Below are 26,140 nucleotides of genomic sequence, written 5' to 3'. Positions count from 1 at the left end.
CTGTTGATGGCCAGCTGCCTCTGCTACAGCCCCTCGATTGCCATCTTACCATTATTTATGACCGGCTAGAGATAGGAAGCCTCTTTTATTGTCGTGTTTGAATATTTTCCCCCTTAATTTTATTCTAGTATTTTATTTGTGTGTTTGCGTGTTTATTTATTTATGTATTTGGGCAAGTCGCAGAAAACGATGTGGGGGGTGTGTGATGCTCCTCGGTCGGGGTCGTGCTCGAGTGTGCGGCGACGGTTGTTGTTTTATGGGTGTTTGTTCGGCCGCTGCCGCTCCGTAAATCGATGACTGTGCGATCGTGCTGCCATTTTATTTATGATGCTTTAGTGGTACTTTGTTTATTGTGCACGGAGCGCTGCACGAGTGCTCAGCTCTATGGCAAAGCTTCCCCTTCCCAAATGAGCCAAGGCGCTCCTCTTTATTTCTCGGCGGTAAGAAGGAGCTGAACCAAGAGCCAACTACGGCTTTTAACAATAAATCAGCCTTGAAAATGTGGTGTTTTTTTCTGTCTCTCTGAATGGGGATCTGGAAAGCGAGAATAAAAAGTAGAGGAGTGGAAAGTATCTTCTAGGAAAACATATATTAGTCCTAAATTCATATCCATGCCATCGCTTACATAAATATAGATATATCCTTATATACAAATATGTGAGTATTTACATATACTTATCAATATGAATGCATAGATATATATGAACGATGCACTTTAAATAACAAAAATGAAATATTACTCGGCTATCCAAAGAGGACAAAAACCTTTATGAAACCCTATTTCCCCGGTGTGCCCCGGCTTTGGGAAAGGTTGGAGCACTGGGACTCGCTTTCCTCCACTTCGCTCCGCGCCTCTCGCCTATTCCTGTTGAACCATTTTGTGTCCAGTTACACGGTGTTTGTAATTGCTCGTCTTCTAAGGGGTCAGAAAGAGAGAAAAAGAGGAAGAAAAGTGAACGATGATAGAAACTCAGCTGAAAACAACAAAAAATAGGTTATTTCCACTCGGAGCTATTCTCGGCCATTCTGCAGGGACCTTCAGGGTGATGTTTGGGATGGTCTCACTTTTCCTGCTCTTTAAAGCCGCTCTCAAAGCAGAACTGACCCAAATAAATTTTATTTCCCCTTCTCGCCATGCTGAAGCACGGTGTCTCTCCTTCAGCAAGGGAAGGAGAGCTGTTTCGCTCCCATCTGTGTGTCTAAAAACTAAGATTGGCGTTGCTGTATTTTGAAATGAGCCAAAGTGTGCCTCAAAAATAAAATCCAAGCTTTAATTGCAGCTAAATTACTTGGCAGCCTTTCCTCTGATTTATGACCCAGTTTGGATGCATATTGACCCAGTTAAAACACTCATAAATAATAAGTCCTGCTCTAGAGTAAAAGAAAGCAAAAAGAGTTCTCGAGGAGAGGGGGATTTCGGCGAGTTGTGTAAATAACTTCAGTCTGTTGAGCAAATAGCGAAGAGTGCATTGCCTCTGTAGTGCTAGAAAATATTAACAACAATTTATATTGATCACGGCTTCCTTCGATTGTCCAGTCCATCTCTAATTCAGCTGATATCCCCTTCTAACTCTCTAACGATTTGGGCAGGCACCACTTCCAGAATTGACCCCCTTCTCCCTCAACTCCCTGCCTTGCTATTTCACCTCTAAGAGATCCCCCAGAACCAACCTTGAATTATGGTGCTGCCTGCTTCCATTTCGGGGCATCCAAGGACAAGGCGCTTTACAGGCATTATTTTATTCGGAAAATAGTAATTCGGGGGAGGTGGGGGGAGGGAGGGGAGGCAGTGCCACAGAGTGGGACTCTTCGGGGAGAAAAGGCAGGTCATTTCTGACTCAGAAATCAGCCCCAAACACTGCCCGTCCCTCCCCGAGCTGAGCCCTATCTCTCTCCGCGGAATGGAGCAGAAAGAAAATATTCGGCCTCTGGGAGGGAAAGACAGATAAAAGCAGCGGGGATCCGTGCGTTGGGACACTTATCCCGACATCATAGGAGACATAAAAAAAAAATAATCATCTTCTCATGTTTAAAATTACCTCTTTGGGGAGAGAGGGGGCGTGGGGAAACGGGACTAATTGGAGAAATCTCGCAAAATACTCTTTGCAGGCAGTAAGATGAATGGAAGAAACACTTCAATATTCCTATGAACCACTTCGGTTCTCACGATTGAAGTCCTTACATATCCTTTCATTTTTTAAAAAACCTCCCCCCGCTTCCCGTTCTCCGTTCTTAAATACAGACATTTAGTCAGAACATCCCGCTGGAAATGGCTCCCAAGTTGAAACGCGCTCTCAGGAAAAACTCGCCCAGCTTTCTGCGGGGCTCCCCAAACCGGCAGGCTCCCCGGTGTCCGGAGGTCTCGGTAGTCCCCATCATTTTCTCCCTGTCCAAATCCTCCTCGCCAGTCCGGGGGGCTCCGTCGGGGCGCAGCGCTGCCTCTCAGTATTTGGCCGGGCAAGTGGGCGAATGGCGGATCAGCAGTTTCAGAAGAAAGTGTGGGGTTGATTATTGACTAAAAAGACTTTTTTTTTTTCTTCCAAAGCAACATTCACAGGATTGTTTGAAGCAAAACGCATACGAAGGATTTTTGCCTCTTCTCTCCTCCTACGCTGGCCGCTTCCCCTTTCATGTGGTGCCTTCTCACTTATGCCATAAGGAGCAAGTGTTTTCTGTTTTAGTGCTCTGTTTACAGCTTTGGTGCACGAAGTCATAAATCTTGCATAGCCATAAATGACAAAAACCATTGGTATGCGTAAGAGGCCACCCCAGCCTTATAGTGCTTTTTATTTCTCGCTTCCCTCTCGCTTTGTTTGTGTTTAAAGATGACGCCGGGCTCCCTCGTGCTTTAAACGGGCTAGTTATATTTATGCCTTAATTAACGAAGTAACGTCAAATTTACACCTAGATTTTAATCGGAGGCTCCTCTTACTGCACGGAGCCCAGAGCCCCGTTACCTTCTCCCAGACGGGAAGGGTCTGCAACTTTGTTTGAGTTCTCGTTTGCACGGTCGCTGCCGTGCTTCTATTGCAGGGAACTGGGGGTCACCACCACCCCCAAACCCCGTGGCGCTGAGGAAAGAGGGGAGCGCCTTCCCCAGCTGTGCCACGGAAAGAAGGCGCAGGCGAGCTGTGGGGCCGCTGGGCCCGTGTCCACGCGGGACTCCCTCCCACGCGTCCCCACGGGGTGCTGCGGGCACCCCGACCCGTCTGCGCAGCACATGTGTGTGTGTGAGCGCCTCTGTGCCCGTCCCGGGCGCTGGGGATATTTGAGGGGGGCAGGGGGGTGTCTGTGTGTACATCTGTGTGTGTGTGTGCGCTCACGCATGCATGAGTTAATAATTAGTAACTCTAATGATTTCCAGCGTGGCTCTGAAAGCATTGCCCAGAGCGGGGATCCTGGTGGGCTTCGGTTGGCTCTCCGGACCCAGCCCCGGCTCTCCGGGCTTTGCTCCCCTCCCCGGGACTCAGCCAGGGTTGTGCGGGGCTCCCGGCCGTGGGGAGCGGCGGAGGGGCTATTCTGCAGCTGCCCCCCAAGCCCACCGGTAAGAGGGACAAACTCAAACCCCCACAGCAGCACCCTGGAGGCTGGTGAGAGCGACCCTTTGTGAGCGCCGTTTGTCTTCATTAGCATAATTTTCCTGGACTTCGGTGACGCCCGGGTGCGGGGGGGCCGCACTCCTTCACTGCCGTGCTCCTGCGCTCCCTCCCCAGCCCCCACCCTGCCCCATGCTTCCCCAGGCGGCAGCCTTTCTTTCTTCCTTCCTTTTTTAAATTTTTTTTCCTTTTTTCCCCTCCAACTGCCCCCCCTCCTCCTTCCCTCTCTCTCCTTCCCTTTCCAGAGCAGCCCTGGGAAACATCCCCGTCCTCCGTGCCCCGCACAGGGGGAGCCCGGTACGCCGGGGACCGGCTCGGGGTAGGGTGCGCAGCCTGAAGCGGCAGGGGAGCGGGGTAGGCGAGTGTCCGGAGCAAGAGACCCCATCCCGTGCGGGGCAGGAGTCGCCCCTCCCGGCCGGGGGGTGCCGGGTGCGGATGAGCTGAGCCGGTGCCCACCCCGCGGCCACTGGGATCGAGCTGGGGCAGACAGCCCCTGCGCTCTGGGTTGTGTCGCCTCCAAAAAAAAAAAAAAGAGAGAGAGAGGGAGAGAGAGAGAGAGAGTATGCTGGCTTCCGCCTCAGTCGTCAGAAGTTAAGGTAAGCAGGCCACAAGTACGCTGCTATCAGTCGTGAATGGCGGAGTTTATGTCCCAGTGATTTATGACCGTAGACTTAAATGTCGGTTCAAGAAGAGTTCACAAGCTGGGGCTTCCTTCCAGGCAGTGACTGATACCCTTACACTTCGTGTTCAGGCAGCTCTCTCTCCTCTCTTCCCCCCACCCCCCACCTTCTCTCAACTTTGTCTTTATCTTTCAGGAAATCTTTCAGGGGGGCTGCCTGGTTTTTCGTCCTAGAGTCAGAGTTTGGGGCTCGGTTGGGAGTTACAGGGCAAAGATCTGGTGTGCTTGGGAAGGGGGGAAGCTCAGGGAAGGAAAGGGTAGGAGAGAGTTGAAGTGGGGAATGGGGGAAAAGAAACGGACTTGCCTCCCCAAGCATCTTTCATCTGCTGTCTCTGGTCTGTCTGGGAGGGGGGAGAGAAGTTGGTATAGTGCAGAGCCGTGTATTGCACAAACCGAGATGGAGCCGATAAAACAGGCATTGGAAAGATTGGGGGCCCATTTGTGTTTGTAAGACCTGGCTTTTTGTCTTCGAAGGGGAGAGGAGAGTTCTCCTCCCAAGCACCGGCTGGGGTGGTAAATCCACCTCCTCTCCCCTCTCCCGTTAAGACGCAATCGTGATCGTTGTCGCTCTTCATCCCGCTATTCCCACTTTCTCCTGGAATGACCGGGCACTCCTCAGGTTACCCCCTCTTCTCTATAACTTTGTAGGAAGTGATTAACTTGGCGAACCCAAACTCGGGATCTGTTTTTTTTTAATTTTTTTATTTGCTGGCAGACGGCCGAAGCTTCAATAATATTTTGCCTTCCAAGTAAAACTGCCTATTGTCTGCAGGCCGGCAGCTACGGGAGCAGCGCACCCCGCATCCTCGCCCCGCGCTGCCCGTCCTGCCAGCGCCACAAAACTTCTCAGCGGCCGAAGGAAGGTGAAATATTTGGTGTCGCGGTCATGAAAGGCGGGTGCCTTTGTGAAATCACCGCTGGCTGATTGTTTCCTCCTTCTCCTCTGGCAGTGGTGTCTATAGTCTCTCTTTCAAAGGGATTGAGAAAAATCACACCAGGCCTCGATAGCATAGGGTAGGAGAGGTGAGGAGCTGGAAATTGTGTGTGCGCCTCAGATCTCCATCGGCTTATTAGCTTAATAGCATCCGAAGAGCTTGATTAGTGCAATAACAGGGTAACCGCCCTGCTGTAGGTGTGCTACCTTCATTTTGTTACGATCTAACAAAGGGAATACTGTTTTCTAAGAACTTGTATAACTTGAAAGGCGTAGAATGAGCTCGTTTGGTGCATGTGTTGTGTAAGGCTTTTCGCCCCTAAGCATTTGTCCTCGTTAGATGTTTTGGGGGGGAAATATCCAGCTGCTTAAGTACACGGAAAGTGGTAAAAGAAAAGAGGCTCTTCTGATCTGAAAATACGTGGTTATTTGCCAGCAAGGGGGTAGGGGGACCGTGAGGACCACACTCCAATTTCTGAGAACAATGTGAGTGCGTGTGGAAACACCTCCTAGATCGGAGGTTATGCACAGGTCTCCTCTCTCATTAATACTGGCGATTCTTTAATTGGTTATTTTCAGGCAGGTGACGAGTAGACTTTAATATTGGGGAGGGGGGGTGTTGCGGGGATGGGGAGGGGGGAATCCCAGAAAGAAAGGAGGATGGGTAACAAAAAAAATGAGGGGGGGGGGAGATTCGCCCGGGCTGGAGAAGCATTCTCTGAGTTTGTGTCCACCCTCTCCCCAGCCAAGTGACCCTCATACATCAAATTACATAGCAGTTTCCAAGACAGAACCTATTATCGCTAAGTTGGAAGGAAAGTTCAAGCCGTGGTCATGGAGATGAACGCTGGTTTTTCAGGTTTCTGGTGTGTTTTTTTCCCCCAATCCATCATGTTTTAACAGGTAGGATCTGGCTGATTCCACGAAAAGTTAGTGTCTTGAAAATAACTGCTGAAAAAAAACAAACTAACGACCGCCCCTGCTGGCCTCGCTGAAGGGGCTTTGCGCGGCGCAGGGTGCAGTTGAGGGTCCAGACCCACTCGCGAGTGGGAGGCAGGCTCAGGGGCTCCGTGGGGCGGCCCAAGCCGCGCTCCGGGACCGAGAGGGGGCCGCTGCGGGCGGCGGGCTGGGCTAGCCTGGGCAGAAACCGCTGCTGCCAGGCTGCTTGACCTGGGTGGCTCGGGGTGGTGTGCGGGCACGGAGGGGAGAAGGTGCTGGCTTTGTTTATTTTCCTATCGAGCTAAAATAGACAAGCTAAAATCCATCACTTGGGTTCGGGCTGTTTAAATATCCCTGCCTAAGAAACCTTTCCACCTTGCTCCTGCTCCCTCCCACACGTAGACAGGAACCATCTCATATATTTCTTTGAAGTTGTATGAAGAACCGTAACCAGGAGAAAAAGGCTAAAAATAAAACGACAGTGGTTAAAGGAGAGGGTTTGATCTCAGATTTGGACAGAAGTAACAGCCCAACCCCTTTGCTCCATCCCAATTCCTCTATCACCCTTATCCCAGAGACCGATATTAAAGCAGCCTTTTGGTGATAAAAGATCAACCCTCTTTCTCTCTTCCTTAAGAAGAAAGAAATATTAATAAAAAACCCCAAACCTAGAAAGACCCTATCCCGGTGCAGCAAAGCACATATTTGTAGCTGCCAGTAAATCCAGGCAGCTTTTATATCGAAATGCTCCACGCCTGAGGCCAAGTCATGCTGCTAAATATTGCTGACCACTTTTTCTTTTATGGCTTTCATGTCACTTAGCTATTGAAAGTAAGATGGATTTGTACCATTTCTTCACCCTGCTCTGCTCTCCCCACACCCCAGGTCTGCCCGGAGAGGCCATTGGAGGAAGAGCGCCACGTGACAGAGGGGTGCCAATGTTATTCTCCAAGGGTGTCAAGACCCTGTCAGTTTGTGAAATAAATATTGGGAAACAACGAAATGCAAAAAGCGACCTACTACGACAGCTCTGCAATCTATGGTGCCTACCCCTACCAAGGAGCAAATGGTTTCACTTATAATGCGAGTCAGCAGCAATATCCTCCATCTTCATCACTTGTGGAAACTGAGTACCACCGCCCCGCGTGCTCCCTCCAGTCCCCCGGCAGCTCTGTGTCCCACCACAAGGCCAATGACATCAGTGAGAGTTGCATGAGGACCCTCCCCAGCCAGACTCTCCAGCCCCCCAGCCTCGCTGACCCGCAGGCTCCACCGCAGCCGCCTCCAGCCCAGCAATCACAACCTCCACCTCCGTCCTCCGCCTCACCATCTCAAAATGCCAGCAGCAACCCTGCCCCGGCCAACCCCACCAAGAGCCCAGCTCTTAACTCACCCACCGTGTCCAAACAAATATTCCCGTGGATGAAAGAGTCTCGGCAAAACACAAAGCAGAAAAACAGCAGTTCCAGTTCAGGTATGAAACATGCTCCCCCTCTCCCTGGGTATTCCTGGGCGGACTATGCATCTGGTGGGGAGGAGGGCTGTCTTACCCACCTTCACTTCAGGGAGGGCAGGTGGGGGCTTTTTTACTCTCTGGGTTGACTCCCTTAAACTTTTGGGAAGGGCTTGCCATCACTCAGCTTATTCACTGAGGGGAGCTCAGTGAAAAACACTCATTGCAAAACTTTCCCAGCCTTGTAGAATGGGTCTGAATTGGCTTTGCTTCCTAGTGGCAGAACCACTTGTGCCCTCCAGCATCTATCACATTTCCTAGGTAATCCCCCCTTCAGTAAATCATGTCAATGTGGAGCAGCCCAGGCCTTAAGCCAGAGGCTTGTCCCGAGTACTTTGTTGGCATGGTGCTGTTAGATTAATAAGACAGTGACCTATCTCTGCTGAAGTGTAACGGGAATAAAATAGCTCATAATCATGTGCAGGCAGGATCAATGCCCTGCATGCAGTCAGAACCTCTTCCTTTTTTAATAAGCTGATTGGCAAAGTTACAAGCCTGGTAAACAAAAATCATTCTGGAGTGCTATAAACTTCAGCCCATAAAACATTATTTGAGGGATAGAAGTGTATATCAACGCTTTTATTACTCAAGGAAACCCAAACTGATAACACCAGTGCTAGCTCCAAAGCCCAGAAGTTGGGCTTATTCTGGCTACTTCCTCTTTTTCAATTAAATGTGCCTTGGAAATAGAGTTCAAAACTTTAGCAAATGTTTTGCCAGTCTGCTTTTTAAAGTCTTGGTAACACTGCTGTTTACAGCCTTCCATAGAATGTATTTATTTTATTAAAAAGCAGCAACATTTAAATATATTTCTATGCCTATATACAAGCCTAGCTACTGTATGTTCTTTATACATATTATACTTCCCAATCACTACCATATGTTCATGCTATATCCTAGACATGGTATAAAACACTATACTAACAATTCTACATTTATATGTTAAAATTTTGTATTGTAGATACCTGACTTTCAGGCATTTGTAGCTGATGTATCCACATATATAAATGGGTTTTCAGAAAAGAGGGCTTCAGGTCTTTACAGCAATGGAGAACAGCTAGTTCTTGAAGACCCTGATCCCTCTGTTAGCAGAGCCACTGGTTCACCTGCAGAGTTTCTAAACCTCACTGTGTTTCCCTGAACTCTCCTTGCTCCTTTATACCGAGCTCAAGATATGTTGCATGCTGTCATTCTTAAAGGAAGCAAGTATAGTCATACAGTGACACTAATGAGGTGAAGGAAGTCTTTTGAGGCTTGTAGCTTGGCGCAACTGAGCTCATGCCATGGGGGAGTACTCATTGCACGCACGGGCATCTGTCTGGCCTTGGGGAGCTGAACTCTTCAAGTGCCCTTGTTGTTGGCCATATTCTCATGTTGCCATGTGTAGGTTCGCCATGCTGATTGTGTTCTTTGTGTGATTTACATAGGTGAGAGTTGTGCTGGTGATAAAAGCCCTCCAGGGCAAGCCTCCTCTAAGCGAGCCCGTACAGCTTACACAAGTGCCCAGCTGGTAGAACTGGAAAAGGAGTTCCACTTCAATAGGTACCTTTGCAGGCCACGAAGGGTAGAAATGGCTAATTTGCTCAATCTCACAGAAAGACAGATCAAAATCTGGTTTCAAAACCGCAGAATGAAATACAAAAAGGATCAAAAGGGCAAGGGTATGATGACCTCTTCAGGAGGACAGTCCCCAAGCAGAAGCCCTGTCCCTCCAGCTGCTGGGGGATACCTAAACTCTATGCATTCTTTAGTAAACAGTGTCCCCTATGAGCCCCAGTCGCCTCCACCATTTAACAAGCCTCATCAAAACACCTATGGCATCCCTGCATCGTATACTGCTCCTCTTAATAATTGTCCACCTCCTCAAAAGAGATACACGGGGACAGCAGCTGTGACACCTGAATATGATACTCATCCTCTTCAAGGCAACGGTTATGGGAATCCACATATACAGGGAAGCCCCGTCTATGTAGGGGGCAACTACGTGGAGACCATGACCAATTCTGGGCCTTCCATCTTTGGTCTAACTCATCTCCCTCATCCTCCCTCTGCCAACATGGACTACAGCGGGGCTGGGCCAATGGCCAACAATCACCACCATGGACCTTGTGATCCACATCCAACATACACAGACCTTACCGCTCACCATCCTTCTCAGGGAAGAATTCAGGAAGCGCCCAAACTCACTCACCTGTAAGAGACAGGAGCCACTAAGAGGAACACCAAGCCCCCAAGTTTTGGAAAGTACTCATCCCTTCCCTTCTCTCTCCTTCCCCCAACATGTGCCCTCCCCTTCCCTTCTCGTTTCTTTTGTTCGTTTTGGTTTGTTTTGTTTCCTTTCGTAAAAGCGTTTTCTAGTTTATGTGACGTAGCAATATTTGTTGCTTGAATTGCTCTATAGTTTCACTAGTGGATATTTATCTTCTTGAACTGTAGCCTTGTGTCTCACTTTGGGAGTATGCAGAGGCTTTATACTTTACCTTCTACACTTTTATCAAAACAGGGTATATGAACAAATTTTCTATAAAAGGAATTCTTAAATGTGAATTTGTTCGTACATGATTGATCCCACGGGGAAGCAATTTTTTTTATTGCACTTCTTTTAAATAGCAAGAAAGACATCAAAAGCGCTTGGACAGGGACTCCCTGGACAATTATTAATACGTGTAAGTCTTTCAATGTGTGTATGCTGGTGAACATTCAGATTTATTTATATTTTTTTTTCGCAAACATTGAATAATCTAAGTGTTTAAAATTTTATTTATCCCCATTTGTTCATATTTATATATATATAAAAAAATCTGTACCCTGAATATTCAGGAGGCCATATATTAGATGGCATATCGGCACGCGTTAGAAATATCATTTGAAAGGAAACTATTAACTCCTTTTATTAAAAATAGTGATAATAATGATGATGACGATGCAATAAAATCTGGGAAAAAAGATCACGGTTTGAATACTTCATGCTTGTAACATCCAGCTAGGCAAAAAGCGTGTGAAGCTGAAAAGGCTAGATTTGTTTTGAAAGTTATACATTCCTTGCTGCTCACGTTCTGGAAAAAAAAATAAAGTTTTTATTCTGAATAATAAAGAGTTAAGAACATGTTCTTCGCAGCTCAGGGGAACGGAGAGGCCTTCATGACGTGGGGAGCTAGGAAACTCGTCTGTAAACTTACACGAGGATCTGCTCGCCCACCCGAAGGGCCCCGCGACGCCTTTTCAGCATTTCGTAGGCAGGGAGAGAGATTTTTCTTTTCCTCTCTCTATTTTTTTTTTTTCTTTTCTTCCAGCAGGGCTTCAGGGCCCGCTGCTGCCGCCTCCTCCCGCACCCCCTGCCCTGCGCGGTGCCCGGCGGGCGCGGATCGCCCCCTCCCCGCGGGGTCCGGCGGGGCTTCGGCCGCGAGCAGCGCCGGGAGGACAGCGGGGGTGTGGGTGTGGGTGTGCAAGCGTGTGTGTGAAGCACACGGGAGCGGAGCTCAGCATAAAGCCCCGCGTGGGTGCGGCCGTGGAGGGGCCTCCTGGTGCCTGGGCTGGCCCGCTGGGCCGGGCGGAGGGGCTGCGGAACCTCCGCCAGCGCGGAGCAGGGCGGTAAAGCAGGGTCTGGGTCTGGCCGAACCGCGAATGCGCTGGGGGGGAAGATGCGCTCATTGCTGCTCCTTCCACCCGCTACCCCCGCCGTTTTCCCCTTTTCCTTTAAAAAGCGGGCTTTACCTTTTCCTTTCACTGTTTTATTTTCCCTGATTAATATTTTAAAAAAATATTTTATTGGGGCTTGTTTCATTCTTGCTGGGCTGCCTTTCCTCCCACTGCAGCCTGGAGGTGTGGGGGAGGGGAGCCTTGTGTTCCGTTTCTTGGCGCGGGGGGGTGCGGATGTGTGTGCGGGTGTGTGTTTGTGTCCGAGGGGGGGACACGGTGCTGTAGAAGGGCGACTGTCCCGGCCCCAAATGGGCACCCGTAGGGCTCTCCGGTCCGAATCGGCTCGAGGTAGAATGGAGAAACCCGCAAGCTTGTGCTTAAATGAGATTTTTCTTCCTTTCAGGCGAAATGTCCGTAATTTTTAGATTGAAACTTGAAAGATAAATCAAAACGGACCCTAATAGACTAGGTAAAATATACCCCTGCACGTTTATAAAGACATATTCCTATGCTGTGTAGATAATAACGCACGCTGTTCACCATCTGTATCTTTTAGAGCACAGAAAAAAAATGTCGCCATTTTGGTCTCATGCTGAAATATTATTAATCTTCGGGCTTTACCTTGTTCCCAGAACCATCCTTGCCTGATGCTGAAACATTGTCATGCATCCGTGAATCTATATAGAGCTTTTCTGCATAAATAGATAAAGCATGCCCAGTCAAAGAAAAGGATAGCAAATAGATTTATACCGTGCTGTTTATTGTGTATATATAGACATGTAACCGTGGAAGGAAAGGCTATGTAGGCTGATATTTTTCACTGAAACCTGATTATTACCCAATACAGACCAACGACTGATTATTATTTTTGTAGGTGAAGGAAGCATTTTTGCAACATTGCAAGACAATGCTCGTTTCATAGGAGCGCTCGTATAAAATTCAAGCCGCACCCCCCACCTCTCGGGTCAGTTAGGTTAGATAAAACAAAAGGTAACGGTACAGTCACGGTACTTACTGCGTGGTTCCTTTAGCACCACGAATTGCACTTAGAAAAATGTTCAAATAGAAGGAAGTTGGCGTTTCACTCCCCTCCCACCCCGAAGAAAGAAAAATACAGGCGATTTTGTCCCCTTCTCTCCAGAAAACATATTAAATCCTCTCTTAGGAGCCTGTAGGTTGCAAATAAGAATTTATAATTTTGCATTTAAGATTCGTCCGATTAAAAGATCCCCCTGGAGGCAGCAGTAATTGATTTTCCCAAGAATTTCGCGTCCCCTCTGCAAAGGTTTTGTTCCAGGTGGTTTTTGTATTAGACTGACCACAAGAAACAAATGTGCAGAATAGAGACACCCACACAGGTTTTACTCACAAAGCCTGGTTAAAGTCCAAACCTCTCTCTTTATTATTTGTCATCCTGCTGTTACTCCCAATATTTTCCAGAGGGGGAAAAAAATCAGAGAAAAGAAAAAGAAAAACCCGACCCCAACGTAGGCACCAAAAAGCAAAATAAAACCGCACTTTTCCCACAAGCAGCCCAGTCCTCTGCCAGCATATTTTAAAAGCAGCTTTTTTCCTTGTTTACTTGCGTTTCTTGCTCTGCCTCTTTTCACGGCCACATTTGATCTTGGAAAGAGCAAGAAGCTTTAAATGTGTTCTTAAGGGCCAGTAGCTGTCAAACCTTTTGGCGGCCAAGATTGATCACGCACAGACACCACCAGAGCTTTGTTTGGACTAAAAGCAAGAAAATTAAACCCCTTGCATTTTCCAACAGCATCGATATTTGTAAGGCATCCCTTTTGAGGGATTAAATGACAAGTCTCGTTCTATATTTTATTTAAACAAGCAACCACCAAAAAGCCCATTTAAAGCCTCCCGGCCCCTCCCCTCCCCCTCTCTCCAATGCCTTCGCAGATATGCTACATCTTGTGGGTGCATTAACTTAAAACCGATTTTTTTAATGCACTTCGTGCAGACTGGACGCAGACTGATCCACTGGGTGCTTGGGGTCTTGTTTTCTATTTTTTCCCCGTCTTTTTTTTTTTTTTTTTTAAATATAATTACGAAGACGGTTGCCGACCCCTGTTTGGCAACTCCGAAAATAAAGCGAGACGGCACCTCATCGCGCTGTCGATGGTTCCTGGCTCCTGGAGGACGCGGAGAGCGGCTCGGAGGCGCCTTCCCCCCGGACCCCGGCGCACCCCACCCCGCCGTGCACCCCGGGCTCCGCGGGCAAGCAAGCCCCGTCCGGGCTGTCCAGGGCGGCTGTGACCACAGGATTCATCGGGTTGGTGATTGTGGCCATCATTGTCATCGCTCTCCCTGTCGCCTCAGTCTGGTTGGAAAATCGTGCCAAAAGCATCCAAATTCGGGACTTGCCTCCACCTGGCAGGGGTGACTGGAGGCGGCGGCGGCAAGAGCCAAGCATCGGAGGCGAGTGCCGTCTCTCAAGTCATAACCCCGCAGCATTTTCGCTCTGTCTGACCCCTTGAAAACAAACCCGCTACCAGCCCATATATTTCCTGATAATCGAAAATACTCACCAGACCCAGCCTACTACGGTTATTAAGGAAATTATGCCAGCAGACGGGAGTATCGTTTGCAAGCTAAGGTACGGGATATATACTTTTTTTTAAGAGGCAACAGCTACTCGCGTTTGCAGCCTGGCGATTTGGCTCGCCCAGAAAGGTTCTCCTAGGGTTATATTTTACGGTCCAATCCCGGGAAGCCAACTGGAGAGGGAAGTCATGAAGCGCCAGGGCTGCTGCCTATGTGACTCTTCCCCTCGAAGCAAGGTTGCTGAGGAAGATCCTGATAAACAATGGCTCAGCACCGGCGACCAATTGTTCTCCATACTGTACACCCGATAGCCGCCAAAAAATAAAGAAAAGGGAAAAAAAAAAAAAGAGGAAAAGACGAAAAAAGAAAGAAAGAAAAAAATAAAACAAGAACGCAAAGCCAAACAAACAAACAAACAAAAAATACAAAGGAGCCCACTGAGGCTGAGTCGGGAAGGAGAAACTAGTTTTGGAGGAAGTGCTATCCCCAGGAAAAAATCAAGACCCTCTGCTTCAGACTCCTGCCTGGGTGCAACTTCTTATGCGGGGGCCTGACGGTGTCAAAACTTTGAAGATTAATGGATTACTTTGTTAATGACTCAAGGCGTCAGATTGAGGTGCTTAAATGATTTGTGAGGTGCAAAGCGTTTTCCTGACAGTCCCAAACAATGAGAGAAGAGTGTGCGGGTGGATGAGAGGAAGGCAGCAGGCTGCAGGACAAGCAGACACACACACACACACACACACATAGAGACACACAGGCACACACACACACACACACACTCGCAGCCTCTCACACAAACATATCCACGCACACGCAACCTCCTCCCCACCCCCGATCATTTCAGATTAGGACGCCAAGGGGATAGATACTCTAGATATCATTTCCCTTTTTAAAAAAAAGTGTAAATAAAGCCTTTCTGGCCCCCAATGAGGCGTTCCTTCCCGACTTTTTTGGATCAATCAAACAGACAGTGGCTTCTTTTGATTAAAGCCCAAATTGTCATTGGGCAGAGGCAATCATGTGACAGCCAATTCGGTCCAATTTCAACCTTGTCTCCATGAATTCAATAGTTTAATAGTAGCACGGTCCCCATACGGCTGTAATCAGTGAATTAGAAAAAAAACACCCCACCAGCGATCTTCTATGCTATATTTTTTTCTCCTCTCTCTCCTTTTTCCTGGGCCTTCCCCCCCCCCCGAGCCCCCTGAATCCGAGGGAACTTTTTCTCCGCGGGGGCTGCCAGTTGAAGGCCATGAATTTCGCATTTGAGCGAGAGATCGGTTTTATCAATAGCCAGCCATCGCTTGCTGAGTGCCTGACATCTTTTCCCCCTGTCGGTGATACATTTCAAAGTTCATCAATCAAGAACTCGACGCTTTCACACTCGACACTGATTCCTCCTCCTTTCGAGCAGACCATCCCCAGCCTGAACCCCGGCAGCCACCCTCGCCACAGCGGCGGCGGTCGCCCCAAGGCGAGCCCCCGCGGCCGCAGCGGCAGCCCGGGCCCCGCCGGCGCCCCGCCGCCCCCGGAGTACCCCTGGATGAAAGAGAAAAAGGCGTCCAAGCGATCCGCACTGCCGCCCGCCTCGGCCTCCGCCTCAGCCGCTGGACCTGCCTGCCTCAGCCACAAAGGTCAGTCCAAAGACGTACCGCCAGCCCCGCCGGGCCGCTATTTTGGCTCCCCGCATCCCCCCGGCTTCGCGGGGGGACGAGGCGGAGAGCGGGCGGGCGGGAAGGACGGAACTGGAGGGGCTCGATGGAAACCCAAACTTTCCCCAAACTTGCCTAATGCGGGATGATTTATTTGAGTTGGAGCTGACCTCTCTTGTCTCGCCGTCCTAGAGTTAGGATATTTGACAGTAATGAAGAGTGATAGATTGCTCCCGCTCAGCTAAGCAGCTGATGCATTAATTATAAATTGCGGTATGGCTAATATAAAGTTTGCTCTGGTGTGGGGAGGTTGGGGAGCTGGAGGCAGCGATTTGGCGGAGGTGGCCGAGGGGCACGCAGCACCGGGCGCTCAGCAGTGCAACACAATGGGTTTACTGCATCCAAAGGCGGCCATTTTGTTGCAGTTGCTATTTTATGCTATATGGACATATAGATATAGACACATACATGCAGAGAGAGCACTCCCCCCCACCCCCCCGGGATGCGATGTGCTGGGGTGCTGAAATTCAATCCGAGCATTTATCTGTTTTCTGTGTGCGTCCCTGTGTCTTTGCTTTCGCTGTTCTGGCGGTGATGCTTTGGGGTGCGTGTGGTGGTGGTGTTTTTCTTTTTTTTTTTTCTTTCTTTTTTAACAGACCCCCTTGAAATCCCCGATAGCGGTAGCGGTGGATCTAGGCGCCTGAGGACGGCTTACACCAACACCCAGCTTTTGGAGCTAGAGAAAGAATTTCATTTCAACAAGTATCTCTGTAGACCAAGGAGGGTTGAGATTGCAGCCTTGCTGGATCTGACTGAGAGACAAGTCAAAGTCTGGTTCCAGAACAGGAGGATGAAGCACAAGAGACAGACCCAGTGCAAGGAGAATCAAAACAGCGAGGGGAAATTTAAAAACCTAGAGGACCCCGAAAAAGCGGTGGAGGAGGAGGAAGAGGAGGAGGAGGAGAAATCGCTCTTCGAGCAAGCCCTCAGCAACGTCTCCGGCGCTCTCCTGGAGCGGGAAGGCTACGCTTTCCAGCAGAATGCCCTCTCCCAGCAGCAGGCGCAGAATGCGCACAATGGCGAATCCCAAACTTTCCCCGTTTCGCCTTTAACGAGCAATGAGAAAAATCTGAAACATTTTCAACATCAGTCACCCACTGTTCAAAACTGCCTCTCAACAATGGCCCAGAACTGTGCAGCTGGCCTGAACAATGACAGTCCTGAGGCCCTAGATGTCCCTTCTTTACAGGACTTTAACGTTTTCTCCACAGATTCCTGCCTACAGCTTTCAGATGCAGTTTCTCCCAGTTTGCCAGGATCTCTGGACAGTCCCGTAGATATTTCTGCTGACAGTTTTGACTTTTTTACAGACACACTCACCACAATTGACTTGCAGCATCTGAATTACTAAGAAATTAAAGACGTCCTCTCCAAGGGTCCTACTTTCTCCTCCTTATTCTTCTTCTTCTTTTTTTTTTCTCCCCAGTGAATTAATTTTATTTCCCCCCTCCCTTTCCCTCTTCAGTATTTTCTGTTTGTTCCTTCCCTCTGATATGCCGTTTGCCGTTTCTCATGAAGTTTTAGTTGTGTTCAATTTTAACCTAGCCACATTCTAGGTCCTTCTATGAAAGCAATATATGAGGTCTGTAAGAAAGTGATCATATAGGAATGTATCTTCACTTTCTTTTTATTTTTGTATTACATTAGGATGCGTTGTCATAAGTATTTTTGGTAGAATAAATTCTTGTTTGTTACAAGGAGCTTTCTCTTTTTTCTCTTTCTCCTCTCTTTCTCTCTGCTTTCAATATTGATAACATGACGGGTATCTCTCTTCATCCCTTCCACTATTAATTTACTAGTAATCAAAATCCAACGTTCTGACTACGAGCTCTTCACTTTTGGCAATTCAGGACATTTATTAGAGAGGAAAAACTCGTTCGTTTTCTTTATTGTAAGGATTCTCACAAGGGAAGAAAAACAAATTAACAAATTAAAACCGTTCGCAGCTTTGATGGAGATCTGCTCCTTTTAATGTATAAATGTAGCATCTTATCTCTGTGAGGATACAAAACTTGGAAATGCTGAGCTGTGACAAAAGCATGAACGAGGACTTTCTCTCTTACAGGCGAAACGTAAGAGAGACTCAGTAAGATAAGCGTCTCCTGCAGAAACCAGCCTGTTACACGAACGAAAGGAAAGGCTTTTTTTTTAAATTTTTTTTTAAATAATCCTGTTTTTCTAGAAAGTAGTGCTTAGTAGTCAGCAACATTTTTCAGAAAACATATCTTAAAAAATATCTGAGCTCACAGAGAATGTGCTTGGTTACTTCTCACGTGCTGAGCAATCCAAGAAATCAGCCCTAGGAAGAGAGGAAATGGAGAAGTTAGTGCCTGTGAAATCAAAAGGGTGGCAGAAACGCAGGGGGAAGAAAAAGTATTTAGGGAGGAACCAGTCTCTCCACTCCATCCTTCTCGGGGGCGGTGCGGGGGCAGACCCGAAGATATTTTTCTGTGTAAACCTTCTTGCAAGGCGAAAGACTAGTAACGAAAGGGGGAAGCTCTGACTTCAAAGTTACAAATTCCTCGGGCTCCCCGCTCTTCTGCTGGAGACAGCAAAGACGGGCTTGCAGAAATCTCCACCAAATTGGCTGCCACCCGGCGTTGCCAGACCCTAAAGAGGAGGGTGAGCCCCGTCCTTCGGGCTAAAACCGATCAACAGATGCCAGCGGGGCTCTGCCGCTCCGGGGCCGGGGGATCCCGGGCGGGTAGGTTTGCGGCTCCTTGCGTGCGTGTGAGTGCGAGTGAGTGAGTGTGAGTACATTACACGAGAGAGTGGGGCTTGGGTGGGGGTTTGGGAACGGGGCTCTGCTGTCCGTCCGTGCGAGGAGTGCTGTCTCCCAGCTCTGTAACACGCTGTGGAGCTGGGATGCGTGGGTTATGGCTGGAAGGGCTGAACGCAATTCTTCCGAAAGTCATAAATCAAACTCTTTCTATGAATGAGAATGTCATCAAAGAGATCAATTGCAGGAACACATGCACAAATAAAAATCCTCTTACGTATTTGCCGGGGCTGGGGATCCCCGTCTAAAACCATTAAGTGAGAAGGCGTTTAGTCATAATTCACTTTTATTGCTCTTTTAAAACAACAGCTTGGCTGAGCTGTGGGCGCGGTGAAACCTCGGCCTTGGTTCTCCTTCACTCGGCTCCAGCCATGTCCCTGCGGAAAGCGAGCAGCCTCACCGGCATTTTCACTCCTCTGCCACTGGGTTAAATTGGACCGCAACGTGTATGTAAGGGTTGGGGTTTCTTTTGTGCCCAGATTTCCGGATGCTGACGACGCTTAAACAAAACCAGAGTAAAACGATCTAAAAAATCCGCAAACAATAAAACAATCCCCCCCCAATCCCAAACAAAAAACAGAAACACCAAACAAAAAGAAAAAAAAAAAAAAGGAAAAGGAAACGTGCTACAAGGTTTAAACTTCTAGCAAACTCCATTTAAATAAATGGAGGAATTCAGCGAGCAGGAGCCGCCTCCGAGTCTCTGGGTGAGCCCTGGGGCCACAGCGGGGGCACACTCCCACGGAAAAGCCTGAAGACCCGGGATCGCCTCCTCAGCCTCAGTCCTGTGGCAGGAAACGCAGAGAGAAGCCGCGGAGGGGCGCGGAGGGGCCGGGCTGCCCTGAGGGCAGGGGAAGGGGCAGTAGCTCCCCCTCGCCTGGCCACGGAGGAGGGAGGGTGCGGTGTGTGCTCCCCCTCTGCTCCGACCCTTCTCATGATATTGCCCCCATGCTTAGCACGGGCAGCAAAACCCGAAAGACCTGCCAGAGAGACAATGCAACGGGAGACAATGGCACCAAAAACGCAGAGAAAAAAGGATTTGAGGATGCTGGACACTGTAAGAAAAGTGACTCATCGGAATTTACGGGTAAAAGGGATCTACTTATAGTAAAATATTGTTTTCTTGGCTGACTGAAAAAGCACTGAAAAGATGTCAGCCCTTTTATTTGTAAACAGTCCTAATGGTCTGTCGTTTTTCTCTGCTTTATGCAGTATTTATCACAACTGGTTTACAAGAATGAAATAAATGTGTTTACAGCAGTAACCATAACCAAAATTGGTGCAGTATAATACCATAAATGCCTCTGGGGTGCTGTTGCTCTTATCCTCCATCCTGCCCCCCTGCAGTTTAAGAAAGTGAACCTTTCCAGAGGGCCCTTAACCATCCCTGCCTCTGTAGTAAATCAGAACAAATAGACATACTGAGGGCACCGGGATAGACACGTGGTGGAGAGAGGCGCCCTTCGGTTTTGGCTGACAGTAGAGAGGCCGCGCAGATGGCATGGGATAAGGGCTGACCTAATAGCAGTAGGAGAGCTTTGCACCTAGGAGAGAGTGCTGTAGTTCGCGTGGGAGGGAGGAGCTTGAGGGTGTGTATGTGGGGGTGTGTGTGTGTACTCGTGAGCAGGAAGTGGTGGAGGAGTAGAAGGGCCTTTTGGATTTCAAAACAAGCAAGAATCGAGCATGACGACAGAAGGACGCAAGAGTCGGCACCTGCAGAAATAGAGAGGACATCCCCTCCTGGAGCTGGTGTCAGGGGACATGATTTTCCATCCATCTTTCTCCGATGCTGACGTTTTGCAGAACTTCTTTTGAAGACTTTTGGTGCCGTCCTTTCTGCCAGCAGACGGCTGGGTGCGCCGGGACAGACGGATGCCAGGCCTTTACCTCCCCTTTCCTTTTCCGCATACGTAAACCGAATATGAGGTCGTAACCCACATCTCACCGCCATCCCTCCTTCTCTGGCCACGGACCCATTTTTTGACCCACCTCCCAACGGGATTGGGGAGGGGTAGGTTGGAGTAGATGCTCAGCGCGGTTCCCAAGGGTTCTGGGGCCGCCTTTGCCACTGGCCATCTGCCACCTCTCACCACCGCCGACCCGGGTGGCGGAGCGCAGGGACAAAGGGGCCGGGGCGGCGGGCCCTGCGCCTCTCGCCGCTCCTCTGCCCCTGTCCTGGGTCGCCTCCTCGGCCTGCGACCCGCGGCACCCTGGACAGCCACCCCCCCCACCCCGTCCCTGGGCGGGCGGGCGGCAGCGGCGCTGCGGGGGCACAGCAGATGGGTTGCGGAGACCCCGGGCCCCCTTCCAATCATTCGTCCCCCTGCCCCTCCTTCCCTATCCCAGCCCCGGGCTGGTGAGGGTGAGCCCGGCGGAGGTGCGGGGGGAGCAGGGATGAGGGCCAGAGGGTGGCCGGTGAGCCTGGGAGAGCACAATGGCCGTCAGTCCCAAAAGCGGCTCATTTCCATGCTAATGTCCGCGCCCGCCTGGTGATGAGGCTGGACAAGCCCCTTTAACTCTTGGCGTGGCGTCGCGCTGGGACTGCGGCGGGGCAGAACCAGCGAGATTCCCCGGCACCGGCACTATTACCGTCTCCATCTCCACCCGCATCCCATCCCCATCCACATCCATATCCTCGGTCCCATGCTTATTGTCCACCTTTTCCTTACCTTCATTCCTGTCCCTATTTCCATTCCCATTTCCATTCCCACAGAAGTCCCCAGCCGCATCCACGGTCCTATTCTCATTCCCGTTCCAAGGGCTGATGCTCTCAGCGCTGTCTCTACCTCTCTCCGCCCCATCCCTCTCCCCGTGCCGTGGATCCAGCCGCCTCCCCCCCATCCCCCTCGCCGCTTCCCCGGCCGGGGTTGATGAGCGGTAGAGGCGGCCTGTGCAAGCCTGACAGCGCCGACAGCAGGGGTGATGCTGAGGCACCCTCGCAGCAGCACTCACCCTGGAGGGGACGGCCGGTGGGCTCCGCGGGCCGGGCGTAGCCTCCGGGTCTCTCCTGCCTTCCTCTCTCAGCTGGCGGACGAGACCCAGGGGGCTGCCGAGGGGGGGTGTATGTGTGTACAGCCCGGCCCGCCCCCCCACCCCCCGGGGAGCCACTGCCACCTCCTCCCTGCCCCGCGGTGCCGCGCCGTCGGAGCGCTCGGCGTTTAAATGCCCCCGACGCGGCGCTGTATCAGCGACAGGAGCCGGGGAAGCCCCGCGGGCGCCGCAGCCATTGGCTGCCGCCCCCCACGTGCCTGCCCGCTGCCGGCGCCTTCGTGTCATTTTCCTGCCGGCCCCATGGAGGAAGTGGGAAAGTTGGCGCGGCCCCGCAGGACGCTGAAGACCCGGTGGCGGCGTGACAGAGGGACGCGGCGAGGATGAGCTCCTTCCTCGAGTACCCCGTCCTCGGCGGCGAGGCAGGGGGCTGCGCCGCCCGCGCCTATCACCCCGACCACGGGATTACAACTTTCCAGCCCTGCGCCGTCAGCGCCGGCAGCTGCAGCGGAGAGGACCGCTTCCTGGCGGGCCGCGGGGTGCCCATCAGCCCCCACCGCCACCACCACCACCCCCCGGCCCAGCCCTCCGCCTACCAGCACCACGGCGGGCTGGGGGTGTCCTACGCGCACCCCGGCTGCGGCCCGACCTACAGCGCGCAGGGCTTCGGACCGGCGTACGGCCCCTACCCCCTGGGGCAGGACGCGGAGCTGGGCGGCGGCTTCCCTCCCTGTGCCCCCGCCGTGTACTCGGGGAGCATCTCCACCTCCGCCGCCGCGCAGCATCCGCTCCCGCACCAGGGCTACGCGGGGGCCCCCGCTCAGTACGTGCCTCCCCCTTACGGGCAGGAGCAGCAGAGCCTGCCCCTGGGCACCTACAACCATGCCCTGTCCCCCCTCCACGCTGGCCACCGGGAAAACGCCCGCTCCCCCTCCGTCGAGACCTCGCCGCCGGCGCAAACCTTCGACTGGATGAAAGTGAAAAGAAACCCACCTAAAACAGGTCAGTGGCCGGCGGGAGGGCCGGGGCGGGGGCCGCTCCTCTCTCTCTCCGCCGCGGGTGCGGGGAAAGAGGCGCGGTGTCCCGCGGGGCGCTGGGCAGGTAGGGCGGCCCGCACCTCTGGGAGCAGTCGCGGCTGTCTGCCTGCGGAGCTGAAAGCCAGCGCCGCTTATTCCTCACTTATTCCTGACTCCCCCTTCTTCTCTTCTCCCGTGGTCATATTTCTCGTAATTCATAAACCACTTATCAAGTTTCCTCTGACACTAGAGGCTGACTCCGGTTTAGCACCTCGCACTCCATCACTCACTCTGCCGGGGTTTCCCTCTTATCCCAAGAAGTTCTTGCTCCCTATCGCTTAGCCGGTGTGGACATATTGATTCCATCGCCTATAAATCATTTGTGCACACTTACTTACCGCTGCATGTCCCCTCGCAGGCAAGGCTGGCGAGTACGGCTTCGTGGGGCAGCCCAACACCGTCAGAACTAACTTCACCACCAAGCAGCTCACCGAGCTGGAGAAGGAGTTTCATTTCAACAAATACCTGACCAGGGCCAGACGGGTGGAGATCGCCGCCTCCCTCCAACTCAACGAGACGCAGGTGAAGATCTGGTTCCAGAACCGGAGGATGAAGCAAAAGAAACGGGAGAAAGAGGGGCTGCTGCCCATCTCCCCTGCCACCCCTACGGGCTGCGAGGAGAAGGCGGAGGAGTCATCGGAGAAGTCCTGCTCCTCGCCCTGCAGCGCCTCGCCCGCCTCCTCCGCCTCGGACACGCTCGCTGCCTCCAACTGAGACCGGCCGCGCCCCGACGGCCGCCCGGCGCGACGCCCCTGCCAGCGCGGCGCGCGTCCGTCCACCGCCGTTCTGTCTGTCCCTCGGTCGGTCGGTATCCCCGAGATGTCCCGGCGAGCTGCCGCTCCCTCCCCCGCTACCTCCGCCGCCCCGCCGCCGCCCGGCCCCGGGGGTGCCAGCTCCGTCGGGTCCCGGCGCCTTGGTGCCAGGGAATTTTCTTCCCGGCCCCCCCTTCCTTTTCTGCTGGAGGAGCTGTGTTGGCACACGCGTAAGGGTCTCCCTCCTCCACTGCAAGGACGCTCCACCGAGTTTCCCTGAGTGAAAGATGGGTTATTAAGGGTACATAACCTCACGAAGAGATGCACTATTGCAAGTGTTTACACGACTTATAGGACTTTCATCCCCTTAATTTAATGTATTCTTTGTTCGTGTCAATGAGTTTGTTGCTTGTAAATACTTTGTCTGAGAGATTTATCTTTTTACAGATTTTTCTAGAATGATGTTTCGATTTTCAGGTTAAGCAGGGTGAATGCATTCACCAGACTGGATCCATTTTTATATTGGTAAAGTAGACAACCGTATCAAGTAAACGTCTTAAGCTCAAGCAGATACCTCAAAAAAAAGTAGCGCTATTTCTTTAAATGTGACAGACAAGGCTTCAATTGCACTAGGTTTTTTAAACCTTACCCGGTGTGCTTGCTCCCTCTCCTTTTCCCCCCCGCCCTGAATGCTGTGTTGGGTTATGCTCAGCTGAAGGGTACAACCATCCAAAAGACCTCGCCTCTTCCTCTTTTCATATTAACCTTCCTTTAGACTCGATGTCTTTTCAAACTACTCGTGAATGTGATGAATGGCCAAATGAATGTATAATTTCTGTGGTTGGTGTCCAGACCTTTGCATGACGCACCGTGCTTTACTGTACTGCGGGTACACTGAGTTCTATCAGTTGTCGTGTGTGAGCAAAATGTCCTTCTGATTTTTCTGTACAATCATGAAAGGCCCTGTGATTCCACCGGTGGTGGAATCCAGGGCAGGATTTACGGGTCCTTATAATGTCTGTAATAAATATATTCCGCTTTCAGGTAGCCCTGGTCTGCCTACATCTGCGTGACGTCAGCGCTGAGTCACAGGCTGGGCTCAGCCGGTTCGTTTCCCTTATTTGCTTCTATTTGGGTCTTTCCAAGGGAGAAAGGGAGTAAGAGTCTCACAACCTTACTCCTCCTGTGTTGTTTTGCCAGGGTCAGAGCTCTGGTTGCCCAATCTGACTCCTTACACAAAGGTTTTTCCTCTCATAAGCTCAAATAATATTATTTTTAGAAAATATAAGGCCCTTCTCCCCATTCTCCGGGAGGAATTTATGATCCCAATCTATTTCTGAAGCACAAACAGGAGAACTTCCTGGGTCAAGTGCTAACCTTTTCACCTCGGGATGGATGCTGACACTTAAATAAACAGAGCACCCTTCAAAAGCAGAAACTCTCTTCAGCCAGTCTTTCCTCACACTGCAGGCCCCTCTCCAAGGACTGCTCATTTAATTAGCTGGGCACTGAGTTTGTCCAGCTTCTCTCTCCCACCCAGGGCTGCTATCCCCAGCGCTTGATGGGGTGCCAAGGTGGGAGATGGCTCCCAGTGTGTTTTTAGCGTTAACCCCAGCCCAGTCCTCCCGTCCCTCCCCTCCTTTTTTTTTTTTTTCTTTTTTTTTTTTTTCCCCCATGTACAAGAGCAAGCTCTCGCAGGTAAATATAATAAGTATTTCAAGAGGCGTCAAGTGAACAGCAGGTTCACAGAAGGGAGAGGAGCCTGTGTGGGGAGAACCTGGGTGGCAGGACGGAGCAGAGGCATGCTCAGCTGGACGGGGGCTGTCTCAAGTCACTGATGCCTCTTGAATTACAACGCAAACACGCCTAACATCTCCTTCACCCGGCCCAGCTGCGGGCAGTGCTACCGGGCTTCTCCTGCGGCTAGGCTGCCCACGCAGCCTTTGCTTTGGGGGATCCGCAGAGAGTCAACGAAATTTTCCTCACTTCGGTGTCAAAAGAGACAAGCCCTGATTTGCAAGGCGCGGCGGCCATATCAAGAGCCGAGCTATCTGCAAGGGAGCAGGGCTGTCTCCAAAGGCTCCCGCCGATGCCTCTATTTCTTTCATTTCCCCGCTTGCCATATACTTTACCTTTTGTTTATTAGTGTAAAGCCACAAAGCAAAACAGATGGCCTTCTTCCAGAGTCTTGGATGTGTTAAAGTGGCATTTGCATGCCAATAAGGGCATTTCAATATCGAAATCTGGATCTAAACATTGCTGGAATCCGGATCTACAACTCGATTCCACCCATGTTGACTTCATGTGTTAAAAAGAGTGGCCATAAATTACAGCCTAAATACGAGAGACAAGACACTTGTCAGTGCATCAATCTGCGATGACCGATTCGCGAGCAAGGAATTCCATCTCCTTCCAAGCCCAAACCCCAGTATATATATATATATATATATTTCCCCCTGCAGTCATAATGTATTTCAAGCAAAGACGCTCCAAACCTCCCCATCCTGTCTCATTTTGTTAACGTTAACACTATTTTGATACCATCAGCCTTTGGGGTCAGGGGTACGGGGAAGAGAAATGAAAACGGCTAGCTTTTAATTTCTACCACAAAAATACCGCTAAAAATCCCCACAGAACCCTTTCAACGGAGACACTAATTTACGCTTCAGGTTGTAAGGATTCTTTTGTTTTTACACCTTTAAAAATTTTGTAATTTTTTTCTCTCTAGAGTCTCAGGGGAAAAAATAGAAAAAAACCCAACCCAAACCAAAAAACAACCCATCTCGTCAAAACCCGTCAACGCAAATCGCATTCAAATGTCAAACGGAGTTTAGTATCTTCCTATCATACTTAAGGCCATTTCTGCTGTTCACCTTTAAAGTTTACTTTTGGAGGCTATTGAGATGCTTTGGTGTTTTCCTCTGGGGCAATCAGATTGAAACCGATCAATATTTACTCAGTCTGAAAGGGCTGT

General features: G+C 50.6%; 4 protein-coding genes and 1 long non-coding RNA gene across 13 annotated transcripts in view; 3 read left to right on the top strand and 2 right to left on the bottom strand.

Annotated features, from left to right (window-relative positions):
* The window catches only part of HOXA3 (homeobox A3), a 45,050-nt gene extending 34,295 nt beyond the window's left edge, over positions 1–10,755 (top strand). For 3 of the 6 annotated variants that reach the window (XM_085050990.1, XM_085050988.1, XM_085050991.1), the window contains 2 exons: positions 7,034–7,622; positions 9,089–10,755. In XM_085050990.1, coding sequence (XP_084907116.1) covers positions 7,151–7,622; positions 9,089–9,858 — 1,242 coding nt within the window. In that variant the 5' untranslated portion in view covers positions 7,034–7,150 and the 3' untranslated portion in view covers positions 9,859–10,755. Of the gene's footprint in view, positions 1–2,684; positions 3,545–3,569; positions 4,193–5,879; positions 6,113–7,033; positions 7,623–9,088 lie in introns of those variants that run through there. The other 3 variants (XM_085050992.1, XM_085050993.1, XM_085050994.1) reach the window with 3 other exon arrangements.
* On the bottom strand, positions 571–1,749 carry LOC146441108 (uncharacterized). Its single transcript, XR_014849790.1, has 2 exons — positions 1,672–1,749; positions 571–916 (listed from the first exon to the last, which is right to left on the bottom strand). It is a non-coding gene; the product is annotated as an uncharacterized LOC146441108 (long non-coding RNA).
* Positions 10,756–10,872: 117 nt separating the features above from the next.
* On the top strand, positions 10,873–17,271 carry HOXA2 (homeobox A2). The gene is made up of 2 exons (XM_085050987.1): positions 10,873–15,493; positions 16,168–17,271. Exons 1-2 carry the CDS (start codon positions 15,112–15,114, stop codon positions 16,920–16,922), a joined length of 1,137 nt encoding a protein of 378 aa, XP_084907113.1. The 5' UTR covers positions 10,873–15,111; the 3' UTR covers positions 16,923–17,271.
* Positions 17,272–18,618: 1,347 nt separating this feature from the next.
* LOC146441105 (uncharacterized) lies at positions 18,619–21,626 on the bottom strand. Of its 4 annotated transcripts, none has more exons than XM_085051000.1 (3): positions 20,340–21,626; positions 20,064–20,247; positions 18,619–18,849 (listed from the first exon to the last, which is right to left on the bottom strand). In XM_085051000.1, the coding sequence occupies exon 1, from the start codon at positions 21,624–21,626 to the stop codon at positions 20,820–20,822; it is 807 nt and encodes a 268-aa protein (XP_084907126.1). In that variant the 3' UTR covers positions 18,619–18,849; positions 20,064–20,247; positions 20,340–20,819. The 4 variants fall into 4 exon arrangements, with proteins under 4 accessions (XP_084907126.1, XP_084907127.1, XP_084907128.1 ...); XM_085051001.1 differs by having other exon boundaries at positions 21,303–21,626; XM_085051002.1 differs by having other exon boundaries at positions 20,064–20,200; positions 21,303–21,626.
* Positions 21,627–21,721: 95 nt separating this feature from the next.
* Positions 21,722–24,213, top strand: HOXA1 (homeobox A1). The gene is made up of 2 exons (XM_085050995.1): positions 21,722–22,340; positions 22,773–24,213. Exons 1-2 carry the CDS (start codon positions 21,722–21,724, stop codon positions 23,126–23,128), a joined length of 975 nt encoding a protein of 324 aa, XP_084907121.1. The 3' UTR covers positions 23,129–24,213.
* The last annotated feature ends 1,927 nt before the right edge of the window (positions 24,214–26,140 follow it).

This window comes from Lichenostomus cassidix, chromosome 2 (genome assembly GCF_008360975.1).
Source record: "Lichenostomus cassidix isolate B80296 chromosome 2, HeHo_3.0, whole genome shotgun sequence".
Lineage (NCBI taxonomy): Eukaryota > Metazoa > Chordata > Aves > Passeriformes > Meliphagidae > Lichenostomus > Lichenostomus cassidix.
This window is presented reverse-complemented; position numbering and strand designations above follow the sequence as displayed.

Bases quoted from the DNA above. Each gene is read 5' to 3' on its own strand.
- HOXA2 (XM_085050987.1), top strand. From the start codon at position 15,112: ATGAATTTCGCATTTGAGCGAGAGATCGGTTTTATCAATAGCCAGCCA. The intron at 15,494-16,167 runs GTCAGTCCAAAG...CTTTTTTAACAG, and splicing joins TGCCTGCCTCAGCCACAAAG to ACCCCCTTGAAATCCCCGAT.
- HOXA1 (XM_085050995.1), top strand. From the start codon at position 21,722: ATGAGCTCCTTCCTCGAGTACCCCGTCCTCGGCGGCGAGGCAGGGGGC. The intron at 22,341-22,772 runs GTCAGTGGCCGG...GTCCCCTCGCAG, and splicing joins AAGAAACCCACCTAAAACAG to GCAAGGCTGGCGAGTACGGC.
- LOC146441105 (XM_085050999.1), bottom strand. From the start codon at position 21,626: ATGACACGAAGGCGCCGGCAGCGGGCAGGCACGTGGGGGGCGGCAGCC.